At 41.1% G+C, this 27381-nt stretch overlaps 1 protein-coding gene across 6 annotated transcripts in view; it reads right to left on the bottom strand.

Moving 5' to 3' along the window:
• Positions 1-2564: 2564 nt before the first annotated feature.
• The window catches only part of ELAVL4 (ELAV like RNA binding protein 4), a 62173-nt gene continuing 37356 nt past the window's right edge, over positions 2565-27381 (bottom strand). For all 6 annotated transcript variants that reach the window (XM_054285614.1, XM_054285612.1, XM_054285610.1 and 3 more), the window contains exons 3-7: positions 22352-22455; positions 12241-12394; positions 11666-11891; positions 10223-10261; positions 2565-6046 (exon numbers count right to left, since the gene is read on the bottom strand). In XM_054285614.1, coding sequence (XP_054141589.1) covers positions 5719-6046; positions 10223-10261; positions 11666-11891; positions 12241-12394; positions 22352-22455 — 851 coding nt within the window. In that variant the 3' untranslated portion in view covers positions 2565-5718. The remainder of the gene's footprint in view (positions 6047-10222; positions 10262-11665; positions 11892-12240; positions 12395-22351; positions 22456-27381) is intronic.

Raw genomic sequence — 27381 nt, 5'->3', positions numbered from 1 at the left:
GGCTGGGCTCACCCCAAGGATGCCCCAGTGGGAGGGTGAGGATGTCACACCTGACAAGGGGCCCAGGGGTCTCAGCAGCATGAGGCTGGTGGCGTGGCTGGAGGGCTTGGGGACAAGACACATGGTTCTGGTGACAAAAACAAGCTTCTGGACCTGCTGGCAGAGCAATGCTCCCCTTAGCACACGGGTTTGCTTGCTCTCTGGGACAGGGAATATGAACCTGCTGCAGATTTTGCTTTCCTGCAAGCAGCACCAGCTGGGTCTTGCTTGCTGGCAGCTCCAAACCCCAGTGATGTGACTCAGGAGGTTTATTGTGGAATGAATAGAATAGAGGGGTTTAGGATTTTATTTTTTTGCTACTGCACAAGGAAAAATTTGCAGCTCTGTAATATTTAAACTCTCAGTGAAATTTTAGATGAAATATTTTAAAATATGCTGGACTGGCATTTAAAAATATCAGTGATACCTTAGGAGCGTGGCAAGCAAAACTTCCAACTGTGTCTGAAAAGCAGCTGTTGCGTGTGTGTGTGTATCCATCCTCCCAGTTATTTCTACTGTGAGTAGAAAGAGTATTTCAGAAAATTGCTAATCTGGAAGAACCAGTCTGATTTCTTGTCTTTAACTGTGGGTGAGTTAAATCAGGGTGCCTTTGTATGAGCCCTCCTTTTGGGCACTTTTCTTCTTACAGCCCTTTCTAATGCTCAGCTCTGGGAAGATTTACAGGAGCAGGCTTTTTAAAACACAGGTGTTGTGTTTATGGGAGGTAGAAACAATTCAAGCTTGGTGACTTCAGAGTTTCTCTTTTGATCACCCTGGTGCCATACTGCATGTGATCCCACTGGAATTCCTCGAGCACACCAGTGGCACACAGTGTTTCTGGGAGAGGCCTCAGAAATGCCTCTTGCAGCAGCAGCACCACTCCCCAGGCACTGAAGGTACCCCCAAAGCACCTGGGATGCAGGCAGTGTGCTGAGCACAGGGCTGCACTGCAGCATCCCACAGGATTTGTGTCTGTGTGTGCCTTGTGTTTCCCCCCTGCAGCAGCCCCTGTTTGTGCCCAGGTGATGTGTCCCCTGTGAGCTACTGAGGCTCAGCTGGAGTGGCTCCATCCCATCTCCTGGGTTTAGGAAGTCAGGTATCTTTAGAAGAGAGACACCGTATTATTCTGAGATGTCAGAGCTTTTGTGAAGTTATGCTGGATTTGATCTCCTTTCACTTTGCTCTGTACGCACAATGAATTACTCCTGTGCAGGGAGCTCAGTCTGCAAGATCTCCAGGGCAGGGAGCAAATCTTTGCTGTCACCACACTCTGACCTCATCCCTCTGCAGCCATGTCAGTGAGATGTGCAAGGTAACAGCCTTGCCTGGCTTCTGGTGATGGAGAAAGGCTTCCCTGGAGCAGCCCTGGGTGTGCCTCCCCCCTCAGTGATCCTGAGGCTGATCCAAGTACCCAGACCCCCCTGTCCACCCTTCCCACTGGAAAGGAGCACCAGAGTGCTTGTGTGTCTGGCTGCTGCAAGCCCAGGGGCACCAGGAAAGCTGAATGGCCTCACTATGGATTTAAGGGTGGCTCCCTGCTCCCTTGGAGCCGTCAGCTGCTATTTCCCAACACATGCTCCTCTCTCAGTGCACTCCAAGCCCAGCTCCGTGTCTAAGGTAAGCTGAAGTGGAACACAAAGTGAATGCACTTGAAACACCCTCCCCCAGGTGGTTTTCCATTTATGCAGCAGGCTCACTAATTGCAGAAAGAGTGATTACCCTTTCAAGAAGGAAATATAAACCTTGATTACTTTGAATGTGCGTTAGTGAAATGTGGTTCTGATCCCAGCTGGGCAGAAACTGTGGTTCAGTAAAGTTTCTGAAAACGCTCCCATAGGAGCAGCACAGGGAACCAGTCTGAGACTGTTTTTATCCTGTTCCCATTTGTGATACCCCCAAAAGGGGGACTGAACTTTGCATCCCAGATCTCTAAAGGTAGCAGAGTCCTTTCTCTCCTGTTACTGGTGTGCTTCAGCTCACAGGAGCTCACCAAGCAGCTGAATGGGGAAAAAGGTTCTGTGGGAGAGGTAAAGACAAGGAGCCAACCCTTAAGTGGAAGTGTGGAGATAATCAAAACTGGCCCCAGTGCCAGCTCTGTTCTGTCTTAAGAGCATCCAGACCATACAGTGGTTTTGGTCTCACTACTTTCTGAAGAAAGGACTGCAGAAAAATTAGGTGACAACCCTAACAAATGCTATAAAGCAGACAGAACCATAGTAAATAGTGCTGGTTATAAAATATCACTTTCCTAAATGGAAAGTGCAGTGGTTTTTTCTTTTTAATGAGCTGATGCATGTTGTAAAGTGTGTATATATGTATATGATCAAAATACGTGTATATACATATATAGGTAGATGGAAGGATGATGTTTTTCAGAGCCAACTCTTTAAAAAGACCAAATTAACCAGTTCTGCTTTTTCCTATGGCGTGGTGAGGTGGACTTAAGGATGAATTGAGCAAGCTGTAAATTTAAGAACAAACTCATTCTGTGGCTTGAAATTAATTATTATAACCAACATGGTAACTTAATCTCACAAAAACACGAGTTTATTAATAGGTGAAGGAGCTGAAGAACCACACAGTCCATCCAGCCCTCTGATAGAGTTTCCTAATCTCAGTTACGAAATTCAATGCTGCAGTTTTACAAGGTACATATTCTCAATTAGTGAATGTTACAGAACATAAACATGAAGTGAATATTTGTATTAATGAGATTCAAACAAGTCAACTGAAAGAAGTATCAACTCTAGTTATAACACATGGTGAAAAGAATCAAATTTGGAATGTGATCATATATACTGTTGTACATCAGACAATATGTACACTGTTTCATATTGCATGATATTCATAGCATATTCATAGAAAAGTCAAACTAAATGATGGCTTAAAAACTGTTATCACTGAAATTTGCTCACTATGATTTAAAGTGTTGATATTGACTGAGTTAATATTTTCATTGTGTAAAAATACTGTATATAGTAGAAACCCTTCAGCATCTTCCACATTCAAATAAATGAAAGTTACAGTTTGGTATTTGGTGTTCAACATCTTAAATTAAACGGCCGATTCTTTCTGGCCCTCGGAAGGAAAAACAAATCATGAATATGCTCAATCTGGTTTGACTAGAACGTTTCTCTCTTGAAGACCTTGCTTCTGGAATCAGAGACTAAACCTGGACCTCGGCTGAGGTGCGGCTGGGAACACTAAAACATCTGAACACACTTAAAAAGGTGGAAAGTCCATAGCCATTCTACACACTTTCATTTATTGTCTGGACAATTAAAGTACAAATAATTCAAACACAACAAGGTTATGAAAAAAACATTTACAATACTTTCCCTCAGAAATGATCTAAACTAGCAAGGTTAACATGAAGTCATTCATTATAACTAAAGTATACAACTGCCTGGTCCTAAGAAAGATTTTTTAAATTATTATTATTATTCAGATAGTAAAACACATCGTAGAGAAAAGATTCTGACATGCCTTCCCCACTAATGCTTAGCAAATGCATCAAAACTTTCCCAGCAAACTGCGCTCATTCATAGCAGATGATGTATAAAGGTTTCCCTGAACATTGAATGAGTGTTCCTTTAAACTAAAATCTAACATTGTTAAAGTAAAAAACTGATAAAATTATGATGCAGCCTTTGCTTTTAGTTATTTGTCTACTACAAAAGTTTGCCTCTTCAGTGTGAAAAAACAATACTTAGTCTACATGCAGTTAGTGGGTATAGCATGGAAAAAATGCACAAAATAAGCACAAGTTATAAATAACCATAACGTTTTATTACCATTAAGACTAAACTTGTATTGAAAAGATTTTATATAACAAGACAAGAAAAGCAATAGCAAATTTAACTATCAACTAGATTATGCATAGCGAGTAACTGTTTCTAGTACTCAGGGAAGAGCATGACCCTTTTTTGTTTTAAATATATAACCGTACAAAGCACAAACATACTAAAATGATCAGTGCACTGGACATGGGAGAGCACCCCCTCAGTCATTTTGTTCCCTTAGCTCTGTTTTCCCCAATCTGAATTACATTAAAATAAAGACCCAGTTGTTTTCTTTTCTACTGTGCAGTAAGAAAAAATATTCACAACAAACATGACAATATATCAAACAATATTTCTACACAAGTTACCTTGATACCTCTGTCACTTAAGTATCATAAGAAAACATTTTAAGACATATACAAACAAAACTAGCAAAGTGTTACAACTTATAATAAATTAACCAAAAGAAAAAATAACTTTATATATATATATATTTATATTATATATACACATACACACACAACAAAATGACACAATAATATGCTTCTTCCCATAGTTTAAGTAAACAAATAAGTAGACTAGCCAAACTAGCTATATTTGATTTTGGCCATATGCATCACATCGGCAATTAAATAAATAAGTGTTTCAAGCAACATAAACAGTGTTCCAAATGTGCCAACACAGCCCAATTATATTAGCTTGGGCTATAAAGTGAATTTGAAAATTCTTAACAAATTTAAAGCAAATGTATTTTTTTCTAAACACATTACATTTAACTATGATACTAAGATATGTAAATAATTTTGTAGCACCTACTGCTCAAACCAAGGAAGTTTTTGATCAAAAAATTAATTTTTTTAACTTTTGTTCTGCTGATATCCCATACTGATGACTTAAAGAAAAACCGTCTTGCAACTCATCTCCTTGCTTTTGGGTTTTGACTGTGGGTAACTGCGTGCCTGGGAAGAACACTCTCCCGTACTGTATTTAATATTTTTATTACATGCTATGAAAAGATACGAAGATCATCTGTTTGTAGCCCATCCTTCAAAAAACAATCTACTAATCCAGTTTAAAACACACATCTTGATCTCTAAAAAGTTACCAGTGCAGTATGAACATGACAAAGTTGTCAATTTCCCCTAAATTAGCCAGTCAAAATATTTTTTCTCAAATCCAGATTCTCTTGTAAAAATTCTTTATATTTTATAAAAATAGATTTTTCTTGAAACCCATTTTCAGCAAAGAGACCACCTCTTTGGCAACATTGTTAATGTTATTTAAATTGTTATGTCATCAGGTATCCCCCGTTACCCCATTCCCTAACAGAAGACTGTTTAGTTCACATGATACAAAAGAAAAAAGGAAAAATAAAAAAAGTTGCAAAATTATGTTCTTCTTTTTGCAATTTTTATTGTTCCTCTTTAATTTGTGTGGGGGGTTTACCAATCTGATTCAATCAATGTTTTGAAAAAACAGAAAAGAAAACAAAAATCTTTTTTTTTTTCTCGCTTTTAATCCCATTAGTTCGTAAAAATTGTTTTTTGTTTTATTATTTTTTCAAATGAGTGAATGGTCATCTTAAAAAGACCCACCTTCAAGGAAGGTAGTAAAACTAGCTGGCCGGGTAAAAATCCCTGCACATTGTTATCTATGTATATTATATTCAACAACGACAGCTATGAAAGAACATTCAATGCATCAAAGGTTTTTTTTTTTCTAAGCATTATAAAATCCTTTCCTGTTCCTCACAGGATATCCAATGTTTTAATACTTAGGCAACACTGGCTTATAAAGTCCATGGTTGAATATAAGCCTTGAAGAGTTTTTTTTTTTGTTTTGTTTTGTTCGTATATATATTTATATATATATATTTTAGTAAGTAAGGATATGAAATTCAGGATTTGTGGGTTTTATTGGTTTTAAAGGAAACTTGCAATACTCTGTCTCCTAAACGGTATCCATTAAGGCTGGCAATGGCCATGGCAGCTTCGTCGTAGTTGGTCATGGTGACAAAGCCAAATCCCTTGCACTTGTTGGTGTTGAAATCACGGATCACCTTGACATTATTGACCGCTCCAAAGGGACCAAACAACTGCCACAGCACGCTCTCATCCGAGTCAGGGGACAAGTTGTAGACGAAGATGCACCATCCAGTCCCGGTGTGACCAGGGATATTCATTCCCACAAGGCTCGTCATACCATCAATTGTGATCGGAGAAAACCTACCGAGCAAAAAGAGGGGTCTATTCTAAATACATCTCTTGGCACGAGCTATAGGGCTCCAAGACTTTAAAGTAAATAAGCCAACGGTACTGAAGGTTCTGGATCCTGTCCCTGGAAGATGACCACAGAGCCACCCTTGCTCTCTAACTCCTGCTGAAGCGGAGGGGAGCTGTGCTAAATAAATGAAATCGCCAAATCTGGGCATAAATGCATCTCCCTCCGAGGGTAAGCCCTGCTTAGATGTGTACAAAGACCTCAGAAAAGAAATGCTTGAGGACAATCTGAGTCAGAGAGGGCCTGCACACACTGTGATAAACAACAGCTTGTGTAAAAAGGGCCTGTAGAAATTTTGCCACTTATTTCCAGCACTGATATAAGTTTCAGGACAACAGAAATCTAATGCTTTGTCTCCTACTAGTCTGCAGCGAAAAAACCCAAGCAAACTTCAAGACCTATTTTAAAGATTAAAAGGAAATGCCTTTGTCAGGATTCAGCTGCAACGGTAGCTTCTTCAGCTAAAAATACTATTAGAGAGATGTCTCTAAGTGGTAGATTTTACTTCTCCTCCTAACATGGTCCTTAATTGACATACACTGGGGAAAAAATCCAGGTGATAAAGAGTCCTAAAGCTAGCCGCATAGAGAAGAAGGTTTATGCAGCAATTGTAGAGTAAGTAGAACATAAATACAATTAATGAGCACATCACTGATACCTTCATACTGTGAGGCTTCATTTCCATGACAGGCTTCAGGTCCTTCAAAAAGTCAATGCAGGGGCTAACTCCCAGAATTCAACAGAGCACCCTACTGTTTCTCCCTTGCTGTCCTTTGGGACTTTACCTCGAATATCCAAAGAGAGCAGATAAAGCCAGGTGTTTAGGAACACAGATCCATCATGGGATAACAAAGGTTGGGCAGGATCTAGGGAGATCCTCTGATCAGCCTCCTGCTCCAAGCAAGGCCAACTTCTCAAATGAGACCTGCTGCTCATAGCCCTGCAGAGGGAAGCTTCGGAAATCTCCAAGGACAGGAATGCTGCTCCTGCAGCCGCTGCTGCAGGGCTCCATCCTCACTGCAGATGAGTTTCTCTTATCCTCAAGTGGAATTTCCCCTGCTGCAGCCTGTCACTGCTGATTCTTGTCCTCCTGCGCCTGACCTCTGCAAAAAACTTGGCTTCACCTTCTTTCTAAAGCCCCTTGTAGGCAGCTGACAGCAGCAGTCAGGGGCTAAACTCCACATTTGCCTTTCCCGAATTTCAGCGTGTTCCTGCAGCTTTCCAAGGTCTCCCCAGTGGCAGCCATGGCCAGCAGCAGTGACAGCCCCTGCTCCTCACCAGTTTAGTGTCACCAGCTAATGCGAGCAGGGCGCAGCGCAGCCCATGACTCAGGTTATTAATGAAGATGTTAAGCAGTATCAGCCCTCAGGATCAACATAATTTTCCTTTCATCAGTGTGGAAAAAAAATTGACATGCTTTCTGAAGCTACACTTTGGGATATGTTTTAAAATAACAACTGCACAGAGGAAACGTCTTAAAAATCCAGTTTCACGTGTACCTTCAATATGATGAGTTTCAATACCAGAATGGAATAATAATTCCTCAGGATTTTCTGAGCGATGATTGAGGGAGCAGAGGGAGATACTCTGTTGCTGAGCGAGTTCTTGTGCTCTCCAAAACTTTTTACACTTCTAATAATTTCCACATTTTGCAATCTGCACAGTATTATGCAGTGTATATTAAATAACCATAAAGGAAACTACACACTTGATGGTTGCTCACTGTTCTGTTGACGCCTGACGGCACTTTTAATGTATATTCAGGGAAAAAGAAGACACTTGGAATATACATCTTAAGCTGAGGATCATCACTGGGGCGTAGCTGTGCTGTAAATGAGCAGTTCACAAATGCTCACAGCATCAGATCCTCAGGAAGGTTTGCAGACAGTTTATTAAAAATCCATGGCAATTTTCCAACTCAACTTCACTTCTGCAAATCCTTATCTCGACACATTTTAGTTTCTCTCCCGCACAGTGAAACCAGTGACATTATCAGAACAGTTCAGCACAGAAAGGCTGGACAAGGCCAATTTCTACTGCTCCTTCCACTGTAGGTGGAAATAAGGACTGGAAATAAGGCACAGCCAGGGCCTGTACAATGCAACAGCTTCAGCTCATTTCAATATCTGCAAGATGGGACTACAAGCCCAATCACTGGCCAGTGCTGACTGTGCCAGCCACGTACATAAGCCAGCAAACACTGCCTTTCTGGAATGTTTAAATTTAATGTGAAATACAACACTGAGGGACACACCATGCTCTAAGTAAGGATGAAATAAAACCCATACAATGCAAAGCCGTGCGTGTCACAATGCATTATAAGGCTTTGCATTTTAAAGAAATGCTGCCCTGATGCAAAGGGTTAAAGTTTCCTACAGTTCACTGGAGAGCAGCTTTTCCCTAGAAACCTTTAGGAGCTACGCAGCTTTCAACTATTTATGTGCCATGAGCACAGCAGCTGCTGTAAATCCAACAAAACACGCACGAAACTGGTGCAAGTGTACTGACACAAATACAAGATCACCTATCGCATAAGGAGCTTTGCTTCTAGCAAGTGATCTGAAATTAGCCTCAATAAAACCTTTTTTCCACATCAGCATGTCTCATTTTCCATCAGTACCACACAGTTAGCACAGGGAGAGCCAATCTCCTGTTTCTGAAGCAGCTTCAGAAATTATCAGTGTGGTATTTTTTGTTACCCTGCACCTATAAATTCAGGTTTTGCTAGTGCAGGTGCAATTGCCAAGGTTTGCTGAGAGGAGATAAGAATTAATTTAAGATGCCTGCAAAATGACTTTGAACTGCTGTGTTTTTAGAGTAACGCTGCAGACAATGTTGAGAAAGCAGATGTATAACCTATAAAGGCAGGTAATTGCTCTTTTCCTCTGCTCAGGCTGAGCCTATCCTGCACCACATGCCAGCCCAATTCCAGCAAAGGAGCAGCAGCAGCAAAAACCCAGGGAAGCCTCCCAGAACAAACCCATCCTTCTGACACTGACCTGCACCTGGACAGACACTCAGCTGGGAGAGTTTCCACATTTCTGATGAGATTTCAAGGAACAAATAAGGTGGGAGAGCACAGGAGAAGGGCAGCGTGGTAAAATCAGGGGGTTCACTCACCACATCCCCATCACCACTCAGGATACCCCAACACAACCAACGTGCCCAGGAACACCAGCACTGCTGCTGGGGAGCAGTTCTGGTTTGACTTTCCTCTTTTGAGTACTCAAGAGTTCAGAGCTGCACTGAGTTACTGAGGGGTTAAACCCCACCTTATTGTCTGCTACTAGCTACTGTAAAGATATACTTACCATACCTTTTTAGAGGATGAGCTTCAAACAAAAGCTCAAATAGTTTCCAAGCGTGGTGAGTAGACCATTTCAGATTTTCTCATCTTAATCTGGACATTTTAGGGCAACATCAGGAATAAGACTACACCTTTGTTTTGCTGCAAGGATCGCTTATGCTGATGTTGCCATTAAAAGAAACACTAACACCACATCATCTCATTTTAGCTACCAAACATACTCATGGAACAGCAGAAATGTTGACAGATCAGCTGAGCTTTCACACATGCGTGCACATACAAACACACAGCTATTTTAAACAAACAAAAAAATAAATTTCAAGGACTGAAAAAAAAGTTCAAAGTATTAAACCTGTAACAAAAGAAACTTTGGGCTGATTGAGGTGCACACAGCTGTATTTTCAAGTCAAACTTATGATGTGGTCTTAACTGTGAGAGACCACAGCAGCCTAATTCTGATTTTTGACTTAAATTTTCCATTATCAGATCAGAGATTTGTTAAAACCTCAAGCTGATAGCTTTGATTCTGCAAAATTAGCAGAGCAACTGCAATTTAAATGCTTGTAGCTGGGGCACCTAAACCATTTGAGAAGCCCACCTGTAAATAAAAAAAGGTTGAAAAACCCCACAGAACTTGTGCGTGAGGCCTTTAAAGTAACAAAACCAACTGAAGTCCAAACTTAAAAAGAATTTGACATGCTGGTGGAAGAAAAGAAGGGATAAAAAAAATAAAGTTAGTGAATTAAAAAAAAATAAATTGTAGCACCAATCTGTGCCAACACGGACATCTGGCAATCTGTGGAATTCTAATTACCTCTTTACGCCATAGGCCATATTAAGCAAATTGTCCAGCCTGAAAAGAGAAGGAGGGTCTTTGGGTTAATGTCTCACAGATGGCAAGATCGCTCAATGGAACTATTATTAATAGTGTTCCATTTTCAAAGAAGAAACGTTCAACAAGTTTCCCACACATCTAAGGAGCCTAACAACTCCCGGCCTGCTTTGTTAAGTCTGAGGTTGTGCTTAAATTTCCACCAGAGCATTTAAAAGCCTTTTTTAAACTTGTCTACAGTCTAGAGAAAAGCTTAACCTTTATAGCTTGGTTTTAAAAGATGCACTTGGGATTGGTCTTTTTTTTTTTAATAATTCAACTGTTTTTGGTAATTCAACTGCTCAGTTTATTTTTTACAGTTAATTTAAAAATAAAATATTAAGTCCAAAACTGCTGGAACTGGAAAACTTCTTGATAATCTTTGATAATCTGCTTTAGTATAATACATTCTCCCAATTTTATTATATATATTTAGCATTAATCCTTCATTACATGTCAATCTAAATTGACCACCAAATTTTGGAGAATTTAATCATCTGCTTTCCATGGCAGCACAATAAAGTCCTTCTGTCCATGGAATGATTCAGTGATAACCTCAATGGACACAGCTGCATGCCAAAGACACAAAAACAAGTGTAAATTTAATGTATCCAATGATTGACTTTTTATGATCTTTAATTCATTAGCACTTTCCATCACTGACAAACTAAAATTACTTCTGAATAATTCTCTAAAGCCAGTGTGCAACTCAGTTATGCAAATATGTCCAAGTTTTCTTTCTTGAAGGCAGACTTTTTTATTTGAAAGCTGGGCTGCCTGAGAACTATTAAGTATGAAAGTAATAGGAACATCACATATTGCTAACTCTGCCTTATGCATCAGATGGAAAAAGTATATTCAGAATGCAAAGCATAAAACATCCCCAAAAGCATCTGAAGCCTCATACCTAAGACTAATACAAGGGCTCTTTATACTAAGAGCAGATATCTCAGGCTAATAAATTTAATGATACTCCTGCTGACTGGGACAGACTCAGCTTTTTTCCTGCTACCAATCCACTGTCATTAACATCAAAGTCTAAGCTGCATCAAAACTGTAGTAATACAGCAGAAAATAAAAGCATTACCCAAAAAGAGAGAAAGAACAGGACAGTCACTGCTCATTTGATTACCAGAGTAACTCTATTCTGTCCTCCCTTTTTCTGTGAGCCTTCATGAGATCTGATTGTACAGTACTTCAGCTGTTTTAGTAAATACAACATGACTACTGCTGTCAGCAGATTTTCCTCCTCATTCTCCAGGAAAGAATATTTAATTTTACAAACAAAATCAGGTCAGCCTACGCAACTAAAGCATATTTTCCTGCACAGCACCTGCCCCACATTGTTGTCGCTGGTGGAACCTCAGTTCTTTTCCAGGTAATTACCTGAATCTCTGAGCCTGGTGGTGAAGTGGTCCAGGGTAGCGTCTGTTGGGAGACTGATACAGCTGTGAAAGGAGTGCCTGGCTTGTTTTCTGGCTGGGGTTATTGGCAAACTTCACAGTAATTGGTTCTGTAGCACCACTAGGCTTCTGGCCATTTAGTCCCTTTATGGCTTCTTCTGCCTCTATTCTCTTATCAAAACGGATAAATCCCACACCTCGAGAAACCCCTGGGAAGTAAAAACATGTGAAGAGATGAATATTCGTAAGAACAGCCTCATTTATGCAACGAACAAACTGAACATTGGGTTCAACTTCTCACAATAGGTGGTTTGCAAATTAAGGCAAGTCCTGTAAAGAAAAATCCTTTTCCCAATCCCAATGAATTTAAGTAAACAATATTCTGTATTTTGATAGTCCCTCATTAAAGAGGCAGCAGCTATACCTCTAGTTACATTTATAAGGAAACAGGCACTGCATTTTACACTACAAGTCAAAAAAACCCAGCTGCAGACATTTGCAATTTTGCCACTTCCAAAAGAAAAACCATGCACTTATCAAGAAAAGTTTTCTTTTAACCTGTGACTTGATCAACCAGAATCCGTGAGGTGATGATGCGCCCATATTGCGAGAATAACTGCTCTAATTCTTTCTGGGTCATGGTTTTGGGAAGGCCGCTGACATACAAGTTGGCATCCCGGATGGAGGCCGAACTTGGACGGGCATACGACACCTACGGAGAGAAAAGAGAGGAGTGTTAGTGAGCTACAGCCACCCTGGGCGTTTTGGACAGATCATGTTCTCTTCTTTCACAAGACACAACCCTGCAGTTCAGACAGGACCTGTTCTGCCAAACCAGCAGAGCCAGGAAAGGCTGGAGGAACAAAGGAAGAGCTGCAGAGACCTTAAAACAGACACAAGGGTTCTGAAGTGCAGTGATAAAACCCCATTGTTCAGAGGCGGATTGATGTGCACCTTCCCACGCAGGGCTCCGTGAATTCCCCCCACGGCTGTGGGTGTGCGGATGATTTGCCGTAGCCAGCCCCGCACGCTCAAGTTCCCGCATGTTTTTCTTTTCCCCCTCCAAGTGTCTGAAACAGATCAGGTTATTTGCAGAGCGATCTTTTGTGCTCTCTCTCTTTGTGTTTGCATCCTGAGCTGGCAAGATCTGTTCTGGATGAACAGTAAAGTACTGGTGAAATTAGACTAAATGAACATCTGCTCAGGGAGCTGTAGACTGACACTCATTGTCGGATCTGCAATTTATCACGAGAAGTTCCCTTGCATTATAAAGCCCAGAATCCGACCATAAAATATTATGACCGAGCAAACAAGAAAATCTAGCTGTGGCTCTGCATGTGTGCTGTTGGAAAATTACTAATTCAAGCCTCTTAACTCCTCTTCTACCTATGAATCAGATTTATAATTATAATAGGTGCATAAAAAGCCTTCTGCACTTTTAAAATAATATATACATTTAGAATAAACACATTTAACATAATAAAAACACTTCCTGGATAAAGCCTAATGGCAAATTTTCAGCACAGATCATGAATTACTTTGCAGCACATCTGAAAAAGCATTGGAAACCAAGCTGAATATTCTGCACTTCATTTTGATTTATTTCAATATAAACAGATCAGCACTCTCCGGCATTATGTCTTAAAATGTGTCTAGGAAGGAAGTGGGGGGGAGTTCCCATCACAAACACAATACATTCAGCAATTGTATTCCCTTTTTCCTGAGCCTCAGCCTGAACACAGAGGATGTCAAATGCATGTCTATGTGTTTTATGTGTCAAAGAGTTGTCTTTATGCACTCCACACCTAAAAATAGATGTTGACTCAACACAGAAAATTATGTTAATGACTAATATTTGCTTCCACAATCTTCTCTGCATAATAGCAGACAAACTCTAAAGATGCTAGATTTTAAGGTTTTTGGCAATTTCTTTTTAACTTACATGCTTGTCCATAACCTTTTAAATCTAACATTTACAGAGAAGGCTGGGGAGAGGAGGTGGAAAAAAATCAGGGAAAGAAATATGAACTAGGGGTTAGATAAAACATTTGCATCAATGGAGGCAAGCTCAGGCACACAGCACAAAGCAGACATGAGAAGAGGAGAAACCTTCAGGTGCTGAAAGGAAGAAGGATATTGGGGTAGAAAATATTTTGCGTCACATTTTTTGTCATTTTGTGCTGATGGGGTGCAGCATTTCCATCACTTCCCTGCTGGTTCTGAACATCCCTCTGATGGACCCAGGACCAGAACACACATGGATGGCACCACCTGGCTTTTATGTAATAAGGCTCAATCCAGACCCTGGGGACACCAGGGATAATCACATGGTGCTTTCACCTACAGCTTGGTTTGGTGCTGGAGCATTTGGAAAAGCAGATTCTCCCTCCCCACTCTGCAAATGCCTCACCTTCAGAGGGCACTGTAAGAGTTCAGGCATCTACAGTTTAACCTACTTTAGAAATAATAGCTTAAAAAACATTTAAGAGCCTCTCTGGAGTGAGGGTAGGGATCTTACCTATTCCTCAAAACTGAGAACAGCAAAATGAATAAAGTTCCTGGGCAAACAGCCAGGGGTTTCCTTTGGGTTTCTCACTCTGGCACATTCATTAACCAAATGCCACGTTACAGGGAAGATGAAAAGTATTGGGATATGCAAAAAACACTACTTCCCAGAGCAATGAGTGCCTGACATTTTATATATATATACACTTCTACTTACAGAAGGCGCTCTGCTCTCGTGGGCCTTGCAGGCAGGCAGAGGAAGGAGAGGCTGCTCACACTCCCAACCCTCCACTCACAGCACATGTGAGCACCTATTGCTGCTCAGGTCTAGTTTTTATTTCCTCCTGCAATCAAACATTCAGGCTGCAGGGGAGCCTGAGCCAAAGAAAGAAGCTGCCAAAAGCAACTCAGCCGTCTTTAATATCAAGGAGAAAAGGTTGCGGAGCTGAATGGACTCAAGGCTAGTAATGTCAATTATTTATCTGCTTTTGAATCTTTTTCATCTTCCCTCTGAGGTCAGCCAATGACAAATCGATCGGTTAGAGTGTGCCATCCTGCTTTCAAGCTATTATTCAGTTAGTGCTGAGGACGGGATGTCTTCCCATGTGTGAGCTATCAAAGGAAGAAATCGCCCACCCTGACCCTCCATCACACCAGAAACTCCTTATGCTGTGTGAGTTAAAATGGGAGCAAAAACCAGCTCCCATTTTATCCCTGCAAACCGCAAAGCGCTGCGTGAGGACGCTGCATTAATTCTTTATATTCACACTCAAAAATGATTTTTTTTTCCCCTTCCTTTGCTCACGGCAGTGTTAGCACCCTGTAATGAAACAGAGCGTTGAAACAGAAAAGAGTATGAATTCCTTGTGGTGGCTAGGATTCCAAATAATGAGCTAGAGAACACCAAGCTACTGTTTGACCCAGGCATTTCTCAGCATTAAAATGTTTGTCCGCTCGTACAACGGTTGAAGGTCGAACCATGGTGTTGGATTTCACTGCAGAAGATCATTTAGGAGTTCTGCGGTCAAATTTGCAAGAAAGATAATAAAATATGGTAGAATTCATTTAATGGCTTGCTGGCCTCAGATGTTAGTTTCTATAAATACATTTATAGTAACTATGAAAAACATTTAATAGGACATTTCTCATCTGACATTGAGCATTAGCCTGTGTAAGGGCTTCTCTTCATAATAAACAGCGATCTCCAGAGGCTGCACCACTGTTTCCCAACACCGCTGCAGCATCAGAAGGTACAGCATTTCATATCTTCCATGGCAAAGCACATTTTTTCTTCAAGTGCACAGAAAATATCTCCAAGTAATTATCTTCCCTATTGATTTCCTACCTGCTTTCCCATATAGAAAACTTTTTGAAGAATTACTAACCTCGAGACTCTTCAGAACGTAAATTGAAGCCGTCTGGCCTTCCCAAGCCAGAGCCCACAGCAAAGGCACCCAGAGGCATGAACGCATCCCATTTATCTTCTGGAACAAGCAACAGCAGCCATTTGAACACTGCCACTTAACCGCTTTGCTGCTGCTCCCTGTAAGAGAAGCCCTCAACTCCTGTGCTAATCCTGGACCTCTCAAACATCCAAGTCCATTTCTAGAAGCCTCCTTGTAAAATTTAACTCTGCTCTGAAGAGGAACTGCATCATCTTTCCTGAATTATTTGCTCTGCCAGCGCAGCCACCCTGCCCTGGACACACCTGAGCAGCAACCAAGGAGCAATTTCTGCAGATACCAACCTTCTCTGAGATGTGCCTTGCTCTGCATCTACCATTCCTCACCTGGAGAATGGGAAACCATGCAAGAGCCTTGAATCAGGGTGCAGCACAGGCACCCAAGCACCACACCAAGTCACTCACCCAGGGCACCTCTCAGCCACAAGCAGCTAAGGGGCAGTCAGTGTTAAGTGACTCCCTGGGCAGCTTTCAGAAAGTTTGTGCAACATTCAAAAATACCAGACTCCTTGGTGACCTTAATACAGAGACTTTGCTTTGTCCTTTTGTGACTGCTTTGTCCTTTTGTGACTCCCCGAGACACAGAATTCCTTGTGTGATTTTTGGGGTGAGTCACTTTGCTTTTTTCTGCCTGAAGTCCAGTTTAAAATGGGGACAACCCTTCCCTCACTTGTGCCCCTTGTCCCACTAGTACAAACTGGAAGAGCTTTAGCACAACCAACTCAAAAGCCTCACACAGAAATAAAGCACAGTCACACTTGTTTAATGCACATCCAGAACTAAGAAGTAAAATCATCTTAGCACCAGTGAACAGGCTATGGCAGAAAGAGACATTTCCTCACAACCACTTCCAGACCCTCAACCGTGTCCTAATTTTGTGCAAAACCAGATTTGAGACACCCTCCTGTGAAAGTTCTGTGCTTTGTCAGAACAAGCAAACACAAAAGCCCTCTGGTCCAGAGGCTGAAGACCAGGATGTGGAATACTTTCACATCTGATGCTTGCAGTGCTCTGTCCTTTCTCTTCACTAAGCCCTTGGCTGGAGGATGGAGGGGAGTGACAATGCACTTTACTGTTGAGCGATTCAATGCCATTTTACAGAGATTAATTATAATTGCAGGTACAATGGTCTATCCCATCATTTCAGTAAAGACATCCATAGATAATAACCTAGGAACACTTCTGGCTGTATCAAGAGCAAGGCTAAGAGAAATAATTGCTCTGGCTCGGTGGAGTGAAAAGGACTCTCCGGCAAAACTGAGGCAGTAAAAAGAAAAATCCCGATTAAGCGAAGATGCATGAAATTAAGAGGCAGAGACTCTCTGGTGCCTGCTGAAAGCAGCAGAACCAAAGCTGGACCTTCAAATGCAGCACTGAAAGGTCCTCTGAGCACCAGTATCACTGCAGGCACAAAGAGTGGAGGAAGGTTTGTTAACAAGCACTACAAAATCCAAAGGGTTACACGGACAGAGGCTCCTAAAGAGCAAAACAGGACTCAACTTTAGTTGAGGCTTTCCAGGTCTGCAGCATCTTTCAAGTTTCTGGTCCAAGATTTTGTCTTGGGGAGCAGCAGCCACAGCAAATGACCCCTCTTTGACTAACTGTGAGCTACCATAAAAGAGAAAAGCAGTTAATTTTAGATGGAGCTATACAACAGCTACATCCCCAATCTGCAGTTTGTGCCTGTAATGTGAATTTTCAGAAAAGGGGGGAAAAAAGGGGGCTCAACGCACACAAAGACACTCAAAAATGCAAATCCCTCCTTGCTGCAGTCCAACATACCCAGCTACTCCCAGCACCTTCCAACATCCCAACCTTCCATCTCTTCCTTCTTGCAGAGCATCCAAGCTCTTCTCTGTACACCCTCTCCTTACCACCCAGCCTTGCACATCCCATTTCTTCAGAGGGACAGGAGGCTGCAGGCAGTGCCCAGCAGGCTCGGTGGCCCTGGGGAGGCTGTGGAAAAACACGGTTGGAAAACACCAGGTTTAGGCTGAGCACTGCACCAAGGGCACCCAACACCAGAGCTCTGCTACCATCACCGTCAGCAGCCCAGAGCTTTCTGGCTGCCACCCAAATCGTGCTGAGCTCCCCCACAGCTCCCCAGGAGTCCAGGATGGGGTGCAGGAGATGCAGGCTCCTCCCCAGCCCTCCCTGCTGCAATCCCTCCTCCTCCTCCGCACGGCTGGAAGGCAATCTTTTTGACAAATGACTTTGTAGGACAGAGAAGTCTGAGGCTGCTGTTATTTGGTTACCCTACAGTGACAGGATGGTTTGTAGTTTTGTGGACAATTACAAGAATTAACATGGACAGATTTAGAGCCTGAGTTTTGTGGAAATAGCTGGCATTTTGAAAAATGCCACAGAAACCAAGATAAATAGGAAGATCTTTCAGCAGTAATGTTACTACTTTATTTTCAGAAAAAGCAGCATTACTTTCTCCCACAGCCTTATTTGCTGTATTTTAAACTAGGACCATCCAGACCTATTGATCAAAACAGGAGAATAAAGCAGAAATACAGAAATTCATGGTATTTATTAAATTTAACTGAAAATTAAAATAACTAGAAAAAGTCTCTGAGCACAGAGGAATCACCTTATCCATTTGGTATTTTACCATCGGATAGATATGATGGATTTTGCAACTGGAGCTTATCAAGGGCTCAGAGAACCCAGATTCCTTCTCCCCTCTCTGGGGACATCTCCCCAGCTCCAGCAGTGTCACAGCATGTACCTGCTCCTGTGAGGGAAGGAAGAAGCAAACCTATTTCTCAGGCAACAGAGAAAAAGGAAGAGAGGGGTGCACAAGACTGCACTTCAGGGGGTCACTGGCTCTTTTTAGATTTCAAACTTCCTTTCAAAACTGTTCTGCCCTTGTTCCAATGAGGCCAGGTCACCCGAATCCCCAAGTAAATTGTAAAACACTTCCCTCGCATCCTTTCAGGCGTTGTCCTTTTTCAGGGCAAAGCAGCAGTTTAAACAATCTGTACCCCATGCATCACACATCTTATTTTCCTTCTGATATTTGATGCAACTGAATTGCCAGGCAATCTTCAACAGCAGCAGTGACCTTTCATATGCTTTTATGGATGGGCAAATTTAATTTCTAAAAATAGATTCAATTTCTGGAATATATATTTATTTCAACACACACTGTCTCTTCCCTCACTCTAAACTGTTTTGCAGAATTATGTCAAGCTTTAGCTGTAAAAATAAAGTGAAGCTTTTCTCTCTCACAAGAAGATGATGCTGCTATGAAATGGCGTAAATAAAATATGCACTATGATCAGCTGAGGAAGAACAAAATGTGTATAACCTATTACCACCAAACACAACTCCCTCCAATGCTTTTCCCCAACAGATATTCTGTAAATCGTCACCTCTCAACTTTGACTTGAAAGGGCATCATTGACTTAAATAAAATGCACATAAATATTTTAGCTGCTAGAGTGAAAAGGGATTATTTATCATAACAATGACAGAATAAAAAGAACATTTCTCCAGTTATTTTAGTCCACACATCAGAGCCGACTGTGCCTGGCTGTTCTGCTGATCCTGCTATTAAGCCAGTTCCTCCTGTGACTGCATGGCTGTTTTGCAAGGCATCAGGAGAGAGAGAGAACATTAAGCTGCCACAAAAATGCTACAGAAGTGAAAAGGACAGCATCTCGGGCCACATGCATAAAATACATATATTATTTTTAAACAGGAATTAAGCCTTGTGGGGTCAAAAAATGAGTGCAAATACAACTCCCCAGAGCCACCTCATGGTCAGTCAAGGTGTAAGGAACAGCAGAGCCCACGACACAGATGGGACAAAGCCAGCAGGACCACAGTGACCTTGGCAAGTAGAAGTAATTTGCCACTGTAAAAGGCTTTCACAGATTACCCATTTCAACTTGCTTTCCATCAAAACAGCTTCCAAAAGGCAGCCAGAGAAATTCCACCTGGAGGACTGCAGCTACCCAACATACATGGACAGGAGCCAAGGTTCAGCCCATCCATCAATAAGATATTTACAGATTGATTCTGAAGCAAAAAAACCCAGCCACATTCATGAAAAAAGCAGAACAAAGTAATCTTCAGTACTTTTCCAGCTCAATGTTGTTCTACTAAATATTTTTTAGCCTGCAAAACTATGTGCTACTGAATTAATTTCTAGATGTTCTCTTGAGAGAGGTTTTTTTAATGCACCCATGGTGCATTTTTAGTAACTGTAAAGGGCATCTGTAGCTAAAGTAATTGGGTCTGATAATTAAATATAGTATTTCCACAAGTTTAAATACTTCAGCCTTACAAAGAAGGACAGTGAGATGCTGGAAAGCAGCATGTGGGGGGAATGGGCATTGAGGAGGTTCAGCAGTGCTGAGTTCTGCTCCTCATCACCTTGAAACCCTTTGGAAACCAGAGAGCTCTCCAGCAACACAAATGCCACTGGCAGCACTGAATACACCTGATTTATCCCTCAGTGTGAACACTGGGAAAGCTCCATCCCCACTGCACAGTACTAGGGAATGCAGACCTAATTTATCAGGATTACCAGAAGTAAAATATAACTAAAAATATAAAAAAAACTAAGGGGGTAAAGGTAAGGTAATCACATGTGATTCTGCAATGAAAAGCTATGTTGGAAACTACTGATTGGATGTCCCTGGGGCCAAAACTTGGGCTGTTGGGATAGAAGGCTCCCTTGGGTTCGTTTTAGGCAACTGCATAAACCCAACTTTATTTTTAAAAAAATCCCAAACCCTATGCTTCCTCCCAGCCATAGAAGAACTTATGCAGCTCCTGTGCATGTAGATTAGATCAATCTCTTTGCTTATTATTAAATTTTAACAGCTTTCAAAAGCCCCCTCCCAAAATGTCCTTTTATTCTATGCTAGTCTACAAGCTATTAATGAACATGCAAACCCCAAAATAAACCACTGAATTTCTAAAACTTATACTGAATTAAAAAAATGTACCACGAATAAGAATGTACACAGCATATTCCCAGATAACAAAAGTCTTACTACAGATGATAACAAAGCATAATGGTTTAATTTTGCATGTGAGAAATGTATAATAATAATTGGTGTGGGTTCCAGTTTCTGGAGGCCTTTTACTGCATGAGTTTTCTGTAACCTTGAAATATTACAAATGTAATAGTATTGCTCTGGTTCACAAAAAAGAAAAACAGAGGCAAAGCAGCAGAGGTATTTAGGGACAAGAAATGCAGCTCTTTCCTATGGCTGAATAATGTTCAAAATATACATGTGCTGCATGAAAAACTGATCTAGATTTTTCAAGTTCTACTGAATTCTTAATAAGCATTTTCAAAATATTTTTCCCCCCATAATGTGCCTTTAAAAGCAATTTGGAGAGCAACTTTTCACTCTAAGTGGAAACTGCTGAGTCCAAGCCTGCATTTCCACCTGCAGCAGTTGATAAGATGGTAGATTTTGCTGCCTTGCCTTACATATTCCTGTAAGTGTTTCCATTAGCTCTACAGAACCATGCTGTGAGCATTTTGATGCATGGCCCACATGCCTGTCTGTGGGATGGGATCTGGATGGTCTGAGGGAGGTTTGGAAGCAGCCTCGCCTATGAAATCCATCAGCTGCTCCACCACTTTCATAACCCTCAGCTCAGCGCTTCTGCTCTTCACTGATCAAACATCAGGGGAAAAACTTGCTTGAAACAGTCCTCAGAAATACACCAGAATCCAATAAATATTTTTGCTTCAGGGAATACCACTTTGGCCAAACCACAATCTTTAGCCGAAACCCACAGTATTGGCTACATCACATTGTATCTTTTTTCCAAGATACAACATCACCGACATTACTCGTACCAATATTCAGTACAGTAAAAAAATCTATTTTTATATTAGCACTTTTAGCTTTGAAATACAAATTAACTACAGAAGAAAAATTAAGAAAATGGTGCAAATCAAAAGCCAGCATTCCAAAAAATGATCAAAGCAGTTTCAGATAATTTGAATCTGATCTGCTGTTTGCTCCTGTTCAATTTTTTGATTCACATCCCTTAAGCTGTATTATTTGTCAGAATTTGGGATGTGGAAATCTTCTGTAAGCTGTTCCAGAACAGCTTTATCAGCCACGCAGCAAAAACGGTGACAGTGTAGAAGCTTGCTTTTCTTGTGAGACACTTAAGAAGGTCATTGAATAACTAATGGTCTATTACAAACAATGAAATAAGAGACTGCGGTGGGAAGCCTCCAGCTTTTAAAAAAATAAATCAAATTAAGGATGTGGAAATTCAGAAAATTTTTTGAGAATGACATATTGTAACTGGTGAGAAACGTGTTTTCAACACCTGATAATGACAGGAGTGTCACTAAAGGAGATCTCTGTGACAAAGTATTTCCCATGAAAACATAAGGAAACATGTAAGTTCTGAATACACCACCAGGTACTTCACCTGTTTATGGATAATGGTATCACTCTGGCTGTTCTATTCTACATTTGAGCCTCACTGTCATGCTTTAAAGAGCTTCCTGTTACTTTCCTCTCTCTTTAACAATAGCAGCAATTTCAGAGAAGAGAGATTTCATCTTCTGCATGTCTGCTCGTTGTTCCAAGGAGGAGCTCGTTAACCCTCTTACAATGGAGAATAAAATAGTGATGAAATTGCCAGAAACAGTTCCAACTACTTTCTCCTATTCCTGAATTGAGCAAAAGGCATTTTATATTGTCTTACCTTTATGGTTTTGGTCTGGAGTCTGAGTCCATTTAAAGTGTTAATGGCTTTCTCTGCATCCTTTGGATCAATGTAGTTAACGAATCCATACCCTAAACTCTGCCCTGTTGAAACACAAGAAATAAAGAAAAAAGGACTCAATATTTTTCAGCACAGGAACAGCTTTCAAGAGTGGAAGCACAGTATTCTTACACTGTTCGTTTCATCCCTGCTTTCCCTTAGAGTCTCTATGCTGTTTTTCACCATTTCTTTATCTCCTTAATACAGGGGGAGCCATCATAACTTTAAACTGCTGCTCTGAAGATCCTTCTGTAAGAACAAGAAGCAGCAACTCCTCACCCTGCCTTCCCCAGGAGTTTACTGCAAAGCTTCTATGAGGCTTGACAGCAACAGAACTGTGTAACAGTTTTGTGCTGAGCTCCTAATAAATATAACTGGCTGACCTGCCAGTAACAAGGCCACCTCTTAAAATTAAATAAACACACACATATAATTTTGCTGCTGTTTATAAACAAGTCTCGAAGTATTTAAACCGCAAAATTAGGAAACTGCATTTTTACACTAACCTCGAAGGAGCTGAGGAACAGAAAACCACCTTTACATCTCTTTTTACTGCTCAGTGAGCAGCCAGTAAATAGGAGAAGGGACAGCCCAAATTGCAGCCGGGCGAGGGACCACATTAGAGCTCCCCTCGGAGCATTCGAGATGACAGCAAACCCAAACAGTGCAACAACTGCTGCTGTGCACGGGATGGCAGGAGGCCACTGCAGCAGCCAAAAGCCTTTCAGCAGCTCCTGCCTGCCCAGCCAGACCCGTGTGTGTGTGTTTGCAGCAGAACAGACCTGGTTAATACCTGGGCTAAGTGACACGGGGCTGGAGAGGCTGTGCTGTGGGCACTGCAGGGATCACACACACACGGGGCTGTGGGGCTGCACAGGGCTGGGAGAACCCCATCCACAGGGATCTCTTCCCAATTCCCAAGCAGCAGCTTTGCAGCACCAATTCTATTAATGCAACGTGACAGACAGCCGCTTCCAGATCCCTTCCTTCCAGCATCCTACTGAACTTATTTTGCATGTTTGGAAAATATAGCTTTTTTTTTTTTTTTTTTAAGGCACATGAACTCAGAAACACACACAGATAATCACGTTTCAAGAATCAGTAAGCCCAAGCAGGCAGGTGAACCATCCTGTCAGGCTCCCTCTCATACACCCTTCTGTGTATCTGGGGCACAGCATGCCAAAAAACCACCTGTCCCTCGGCACTGATGTGCAGGGGATCAAAACGCTGCTGCTCACAGGCAGTGAGAAAGGAAACATGTGAAAATGCCTCGCCAGGAGAGGAGCAGCATTTGTGGAGGTTTCTAGCCACGGGAGCAGCAAGCAGTGACCCAGCTCCTGCTCACCAGGAGGAAGGGGAGCTTGGGAAGGCAGCTGCACACCAAGTGCCTTGATGTCCCCTGGAGGCACAGATCCTGCCTCCCAGCACAAAGCTTTGTTTCTTTGTCTCCTGGACTACAAAAAAGCATCTGTGTGTTTCTCAAAGTCAGACGCCACCAAAAATACAGCGTTTGCTGTAACACAAATACAGGGAGCGCTTCTGTCTTACGAAATCAGATCAAAGCCCTAAAAGCTGCTAACTATGCAATGGAAGACTTTAAAAATCCATGGAAACACTGCAGTTCACGCCTGAAATGCCCACATGCAAGCGAAGGAGAAGAAATGGCTGTTTTAACATACAATACAGGCAGGGAGCAATTCCATCCCATCAATTCAAACTCAGAAAAAAGTATAAAACATACTCTGTCTTCCTGGAGAGCTGAACTAATCTCAACAAAAATATTCTTACCCAAGTTACATGACATTAACCAAGAATGACCTGAAGTCTGGCTGAGCACAAAGCCTAGAGCAAAAATACTGTAAGGATACTTTCCCTGCCATGCCTTCTTCGGCTTGCCTGCCTGAGGTATTTTATACAGCCCCAATCCCTGCACCTCTGAATACATCAAATCTTTGATACATTTAATCCTAAACAATCGTAGGGAGAGGAAAGCCATTCCCTAGGAAACAAACATCTTTTTATGGGGGAAAGGAGACTCAAGGATCAGAGATGGAAAACCTGTGTTTGTATCCTTTCCCTATTAATCATCTCTGGGCTTCAAAGGTACACAGAGAGCAGGAGTAGCTGAATGCAAGACTGGGATTTATGGCCAATATCTGATCCTGGGCTTCCATGTCCAGCCGCTGCTATTCTCAAGGTACATGGACTGACCAACCTCTACAATGTATATACACTGCTTTTCAACAAACTTCCATATAAACAGTCTCACTTCTCTAAGTACTTACACAGGAGAGACCGTGGACAGCAAACCCACAGACAGCACGAGCAGTAAGAAAGGGAAATAAATGGCAATACAAGAAAATAATGAGATCACTATTACACAACACTTTTCTTTGAGTCCTCCAGTAACATTCAACTTATTTAGATATCATCATCTCTCATTCTCACTACCAAGTGGCAATGGATAAATATATTTTCTCCAAGGTGAAGGATAACAAATACCAAAACAAATAAAGCAGGTCTCGTCTTCATGCAGGACTGCAGAACCTGGCTTAATGAAAACTATTACACTGTCATACCATTTTTCTTTCAAATCACAGGTCGGAAACAAGATTTCTTCTTGTCAGTGTATTTACTCCTGGACATCAAGAAATATATGAAATTTGTAACAGGTTAGCAGGCCTGTTACTCAGAAGCATTTGGTTATGAATTCATATCCCACTGATTGCTATATTAGCTGTACTGTACTCTCACAAAAAAGTGTGAATGCTCAGAATTTTGAGCACTGAATTTCTGTTAATTCCATGAATACCCTTTTATCTTAAAACCTCAAGCTCCACACCCTTCACAGCCCATTGAAATTTTGGTGCAGTTGTTTCCATCAGCAAATTCCTTCTGCTGTGTCCTGGCATAGACCTCACTGCACCAGTGAAGCTGAAGGGAAAAAATACTTCCCATTAAGAGCTTTCCACTTCAAGGGTCTATTTTGTTTGGTTACTTTGTATTTTCAACAATCTTGCCTAAATATTATCATGTGTTTAAAAACTGACACAAACACTTCAGTCTCAAAAAATTGAAAAGACAAACTCAGATTAGTTTTTTGTCTGTGAAAAGCTTTATGATGACTGTGGAAAACATCATAAAGTTATACTGTGCTAAACATTTACAGTTAATAAGCCAAAAAAAATTCATACATGCAGCTAAAAACACGAGTTTCAAATTCCTCTCAAGAACAATGTACCTTATGTCAGACAAAACAGACTCCAGATATGAAAGAACTAAAAATTGTAACAGGTGAAGAAAGGAAAGGATTTCTTCCAAAATACAGTAAACAGTATGAACTTCCCTATTTTCCTCATCATGTGCTCTTCCTGCATGTTCTCCAAAAGGGTAACACTTCTTTGGACACAATCTGGCAGCACAAAGCAAGCAGCTGGACCTCTCAGTGGGATCCCACACAGACACTGTAGTTCATTCCCATGCTACACTTCCCAGGAACAGCACCGTAAATAGTAAATATTTTCTGTGATTTGGAATCCAATAGTTCGTCACATGCTGTGATTCAGTAGGTCAGGCAAGAGATATTTCTAGATGATCCTAAAACAACACCTTGTTATCTTGCTATTCCCACTGCTCTTTCCGAATGTTTTCTCTAGCAGCAGAAAATGGATAGTGGACCTCCCAGAATCTGGTAAGGAATAGGTCTAAAAATGAGCAGTAACAGGGTTAGAAGTTATCAAGGACTTGACAGTCTTAAAAAAAAAAACCAACCAAAACAGGCAAAGCCAAGCCCAAGCTGGAGATGTACATGTTTTGCATTTGAGAAAGTTCCATTTCAGAGCTGAAAATTACACTTAAAACAAGTCATGACAAAGAAGATAGGAAAAAAAAAAAAATCAATTCGCCCTGTATCATTTTTATCCATACAACCAAAAACCTGCAACTGTGAAAAAGGCAGTGTCAAAGACCTGCACCTTCCTTCACTTCCACTGTAAGCCAATCTACATTGGCCAATTCCATATTTATGCTAAGAAGTAAAGGGAAAACACATAGAAAAACCCCTATAAGTTAGAACAGAAATATCATAGAAAACAGATTTTAAAAAGGCATAAAACCCCTCTAGTAAAGGTTGGAATAACAAAATACTTTTTTTTTTTTTTTTAGGTTACTGAAAAAAGATCCCTTAACACTCATCCTGACTCACCAGGAGATACTAATAGTAACAGTACAGAGACAAGAGGCATTATGTACACCTGAAGAGGTATGTGAAGATATACCCAGGTGAATGCTAAACAGGAGCTCCTGAAGTTATATATGTTTAAATTAAATGATCTGGATTATTTGCAGAGAACAGACTCCAAAAAAAAGAGGCTAATGGCTCTCTTTTGTGATCAAGAAATTCCAGAAGCCTGGAAAATTCCAGGAAAAACGTCTGCAATGGAATTCAAAGAGGGAGGACTGGACAGCCCAAGTACTTACAAGTCCAGCAGTCTAATGCTGAGCAAGGCAAATTCACAAAATATTCAATACTGGACTTCAATAATAAAGAATTAGTGAGGGGGTGATGAAATCAATGTCAATCAAATTAAGTCTATGGAAAACAGATTCTGTCAAACTGAACTGACAACGTTCTTGATGAGATTACAAGTTTGACCTATAAATTTTAAGAACGCCATTTAATCAACATTGATATACTTGGTCTTCTCTAAAGGACTTGATTTGGTACTGCTTATTAATTGACTAAAACAAAATTAACAGGGCACACATTAAACGGATTAAAGAAGCCAACAGATCTCTTACTGGGACTTGTGAACAGGAAATCACGAGAAAGACCTGTAGGAAAGCATCTATCTCAGGAAACAGATCTTGGCCCTAAATTGTTTATTTCCACCACTAAGTGGAAAAAACCCAAACTCCTTGCTTGAGAAAATTGACTGCAGAAAGACAGAAGGAGGAGAGGAGAAGTACAA

This window comes from Melozone crissalis, unplaced genomic scaffold (assembly GCF_028551555.1).
Source record: "Melozone crissalis strain CALT ecotype California unplaced genomic scaffold, PUWL_Pcris_2 ptg000045l_1, whole genome shotgun sequence".
Classification (NCBI taxonomy): Eukaryota; Metazoa; Chordata; class Aves; order Passeriformes; family Passerellidae; genus Melozone; species Melozone crissalis.
The sequence above is the reverse complement of the archived record's forward strand: the minus strand, read 5'-3'. Positions and strand labels throughout refer to the sequence as shown.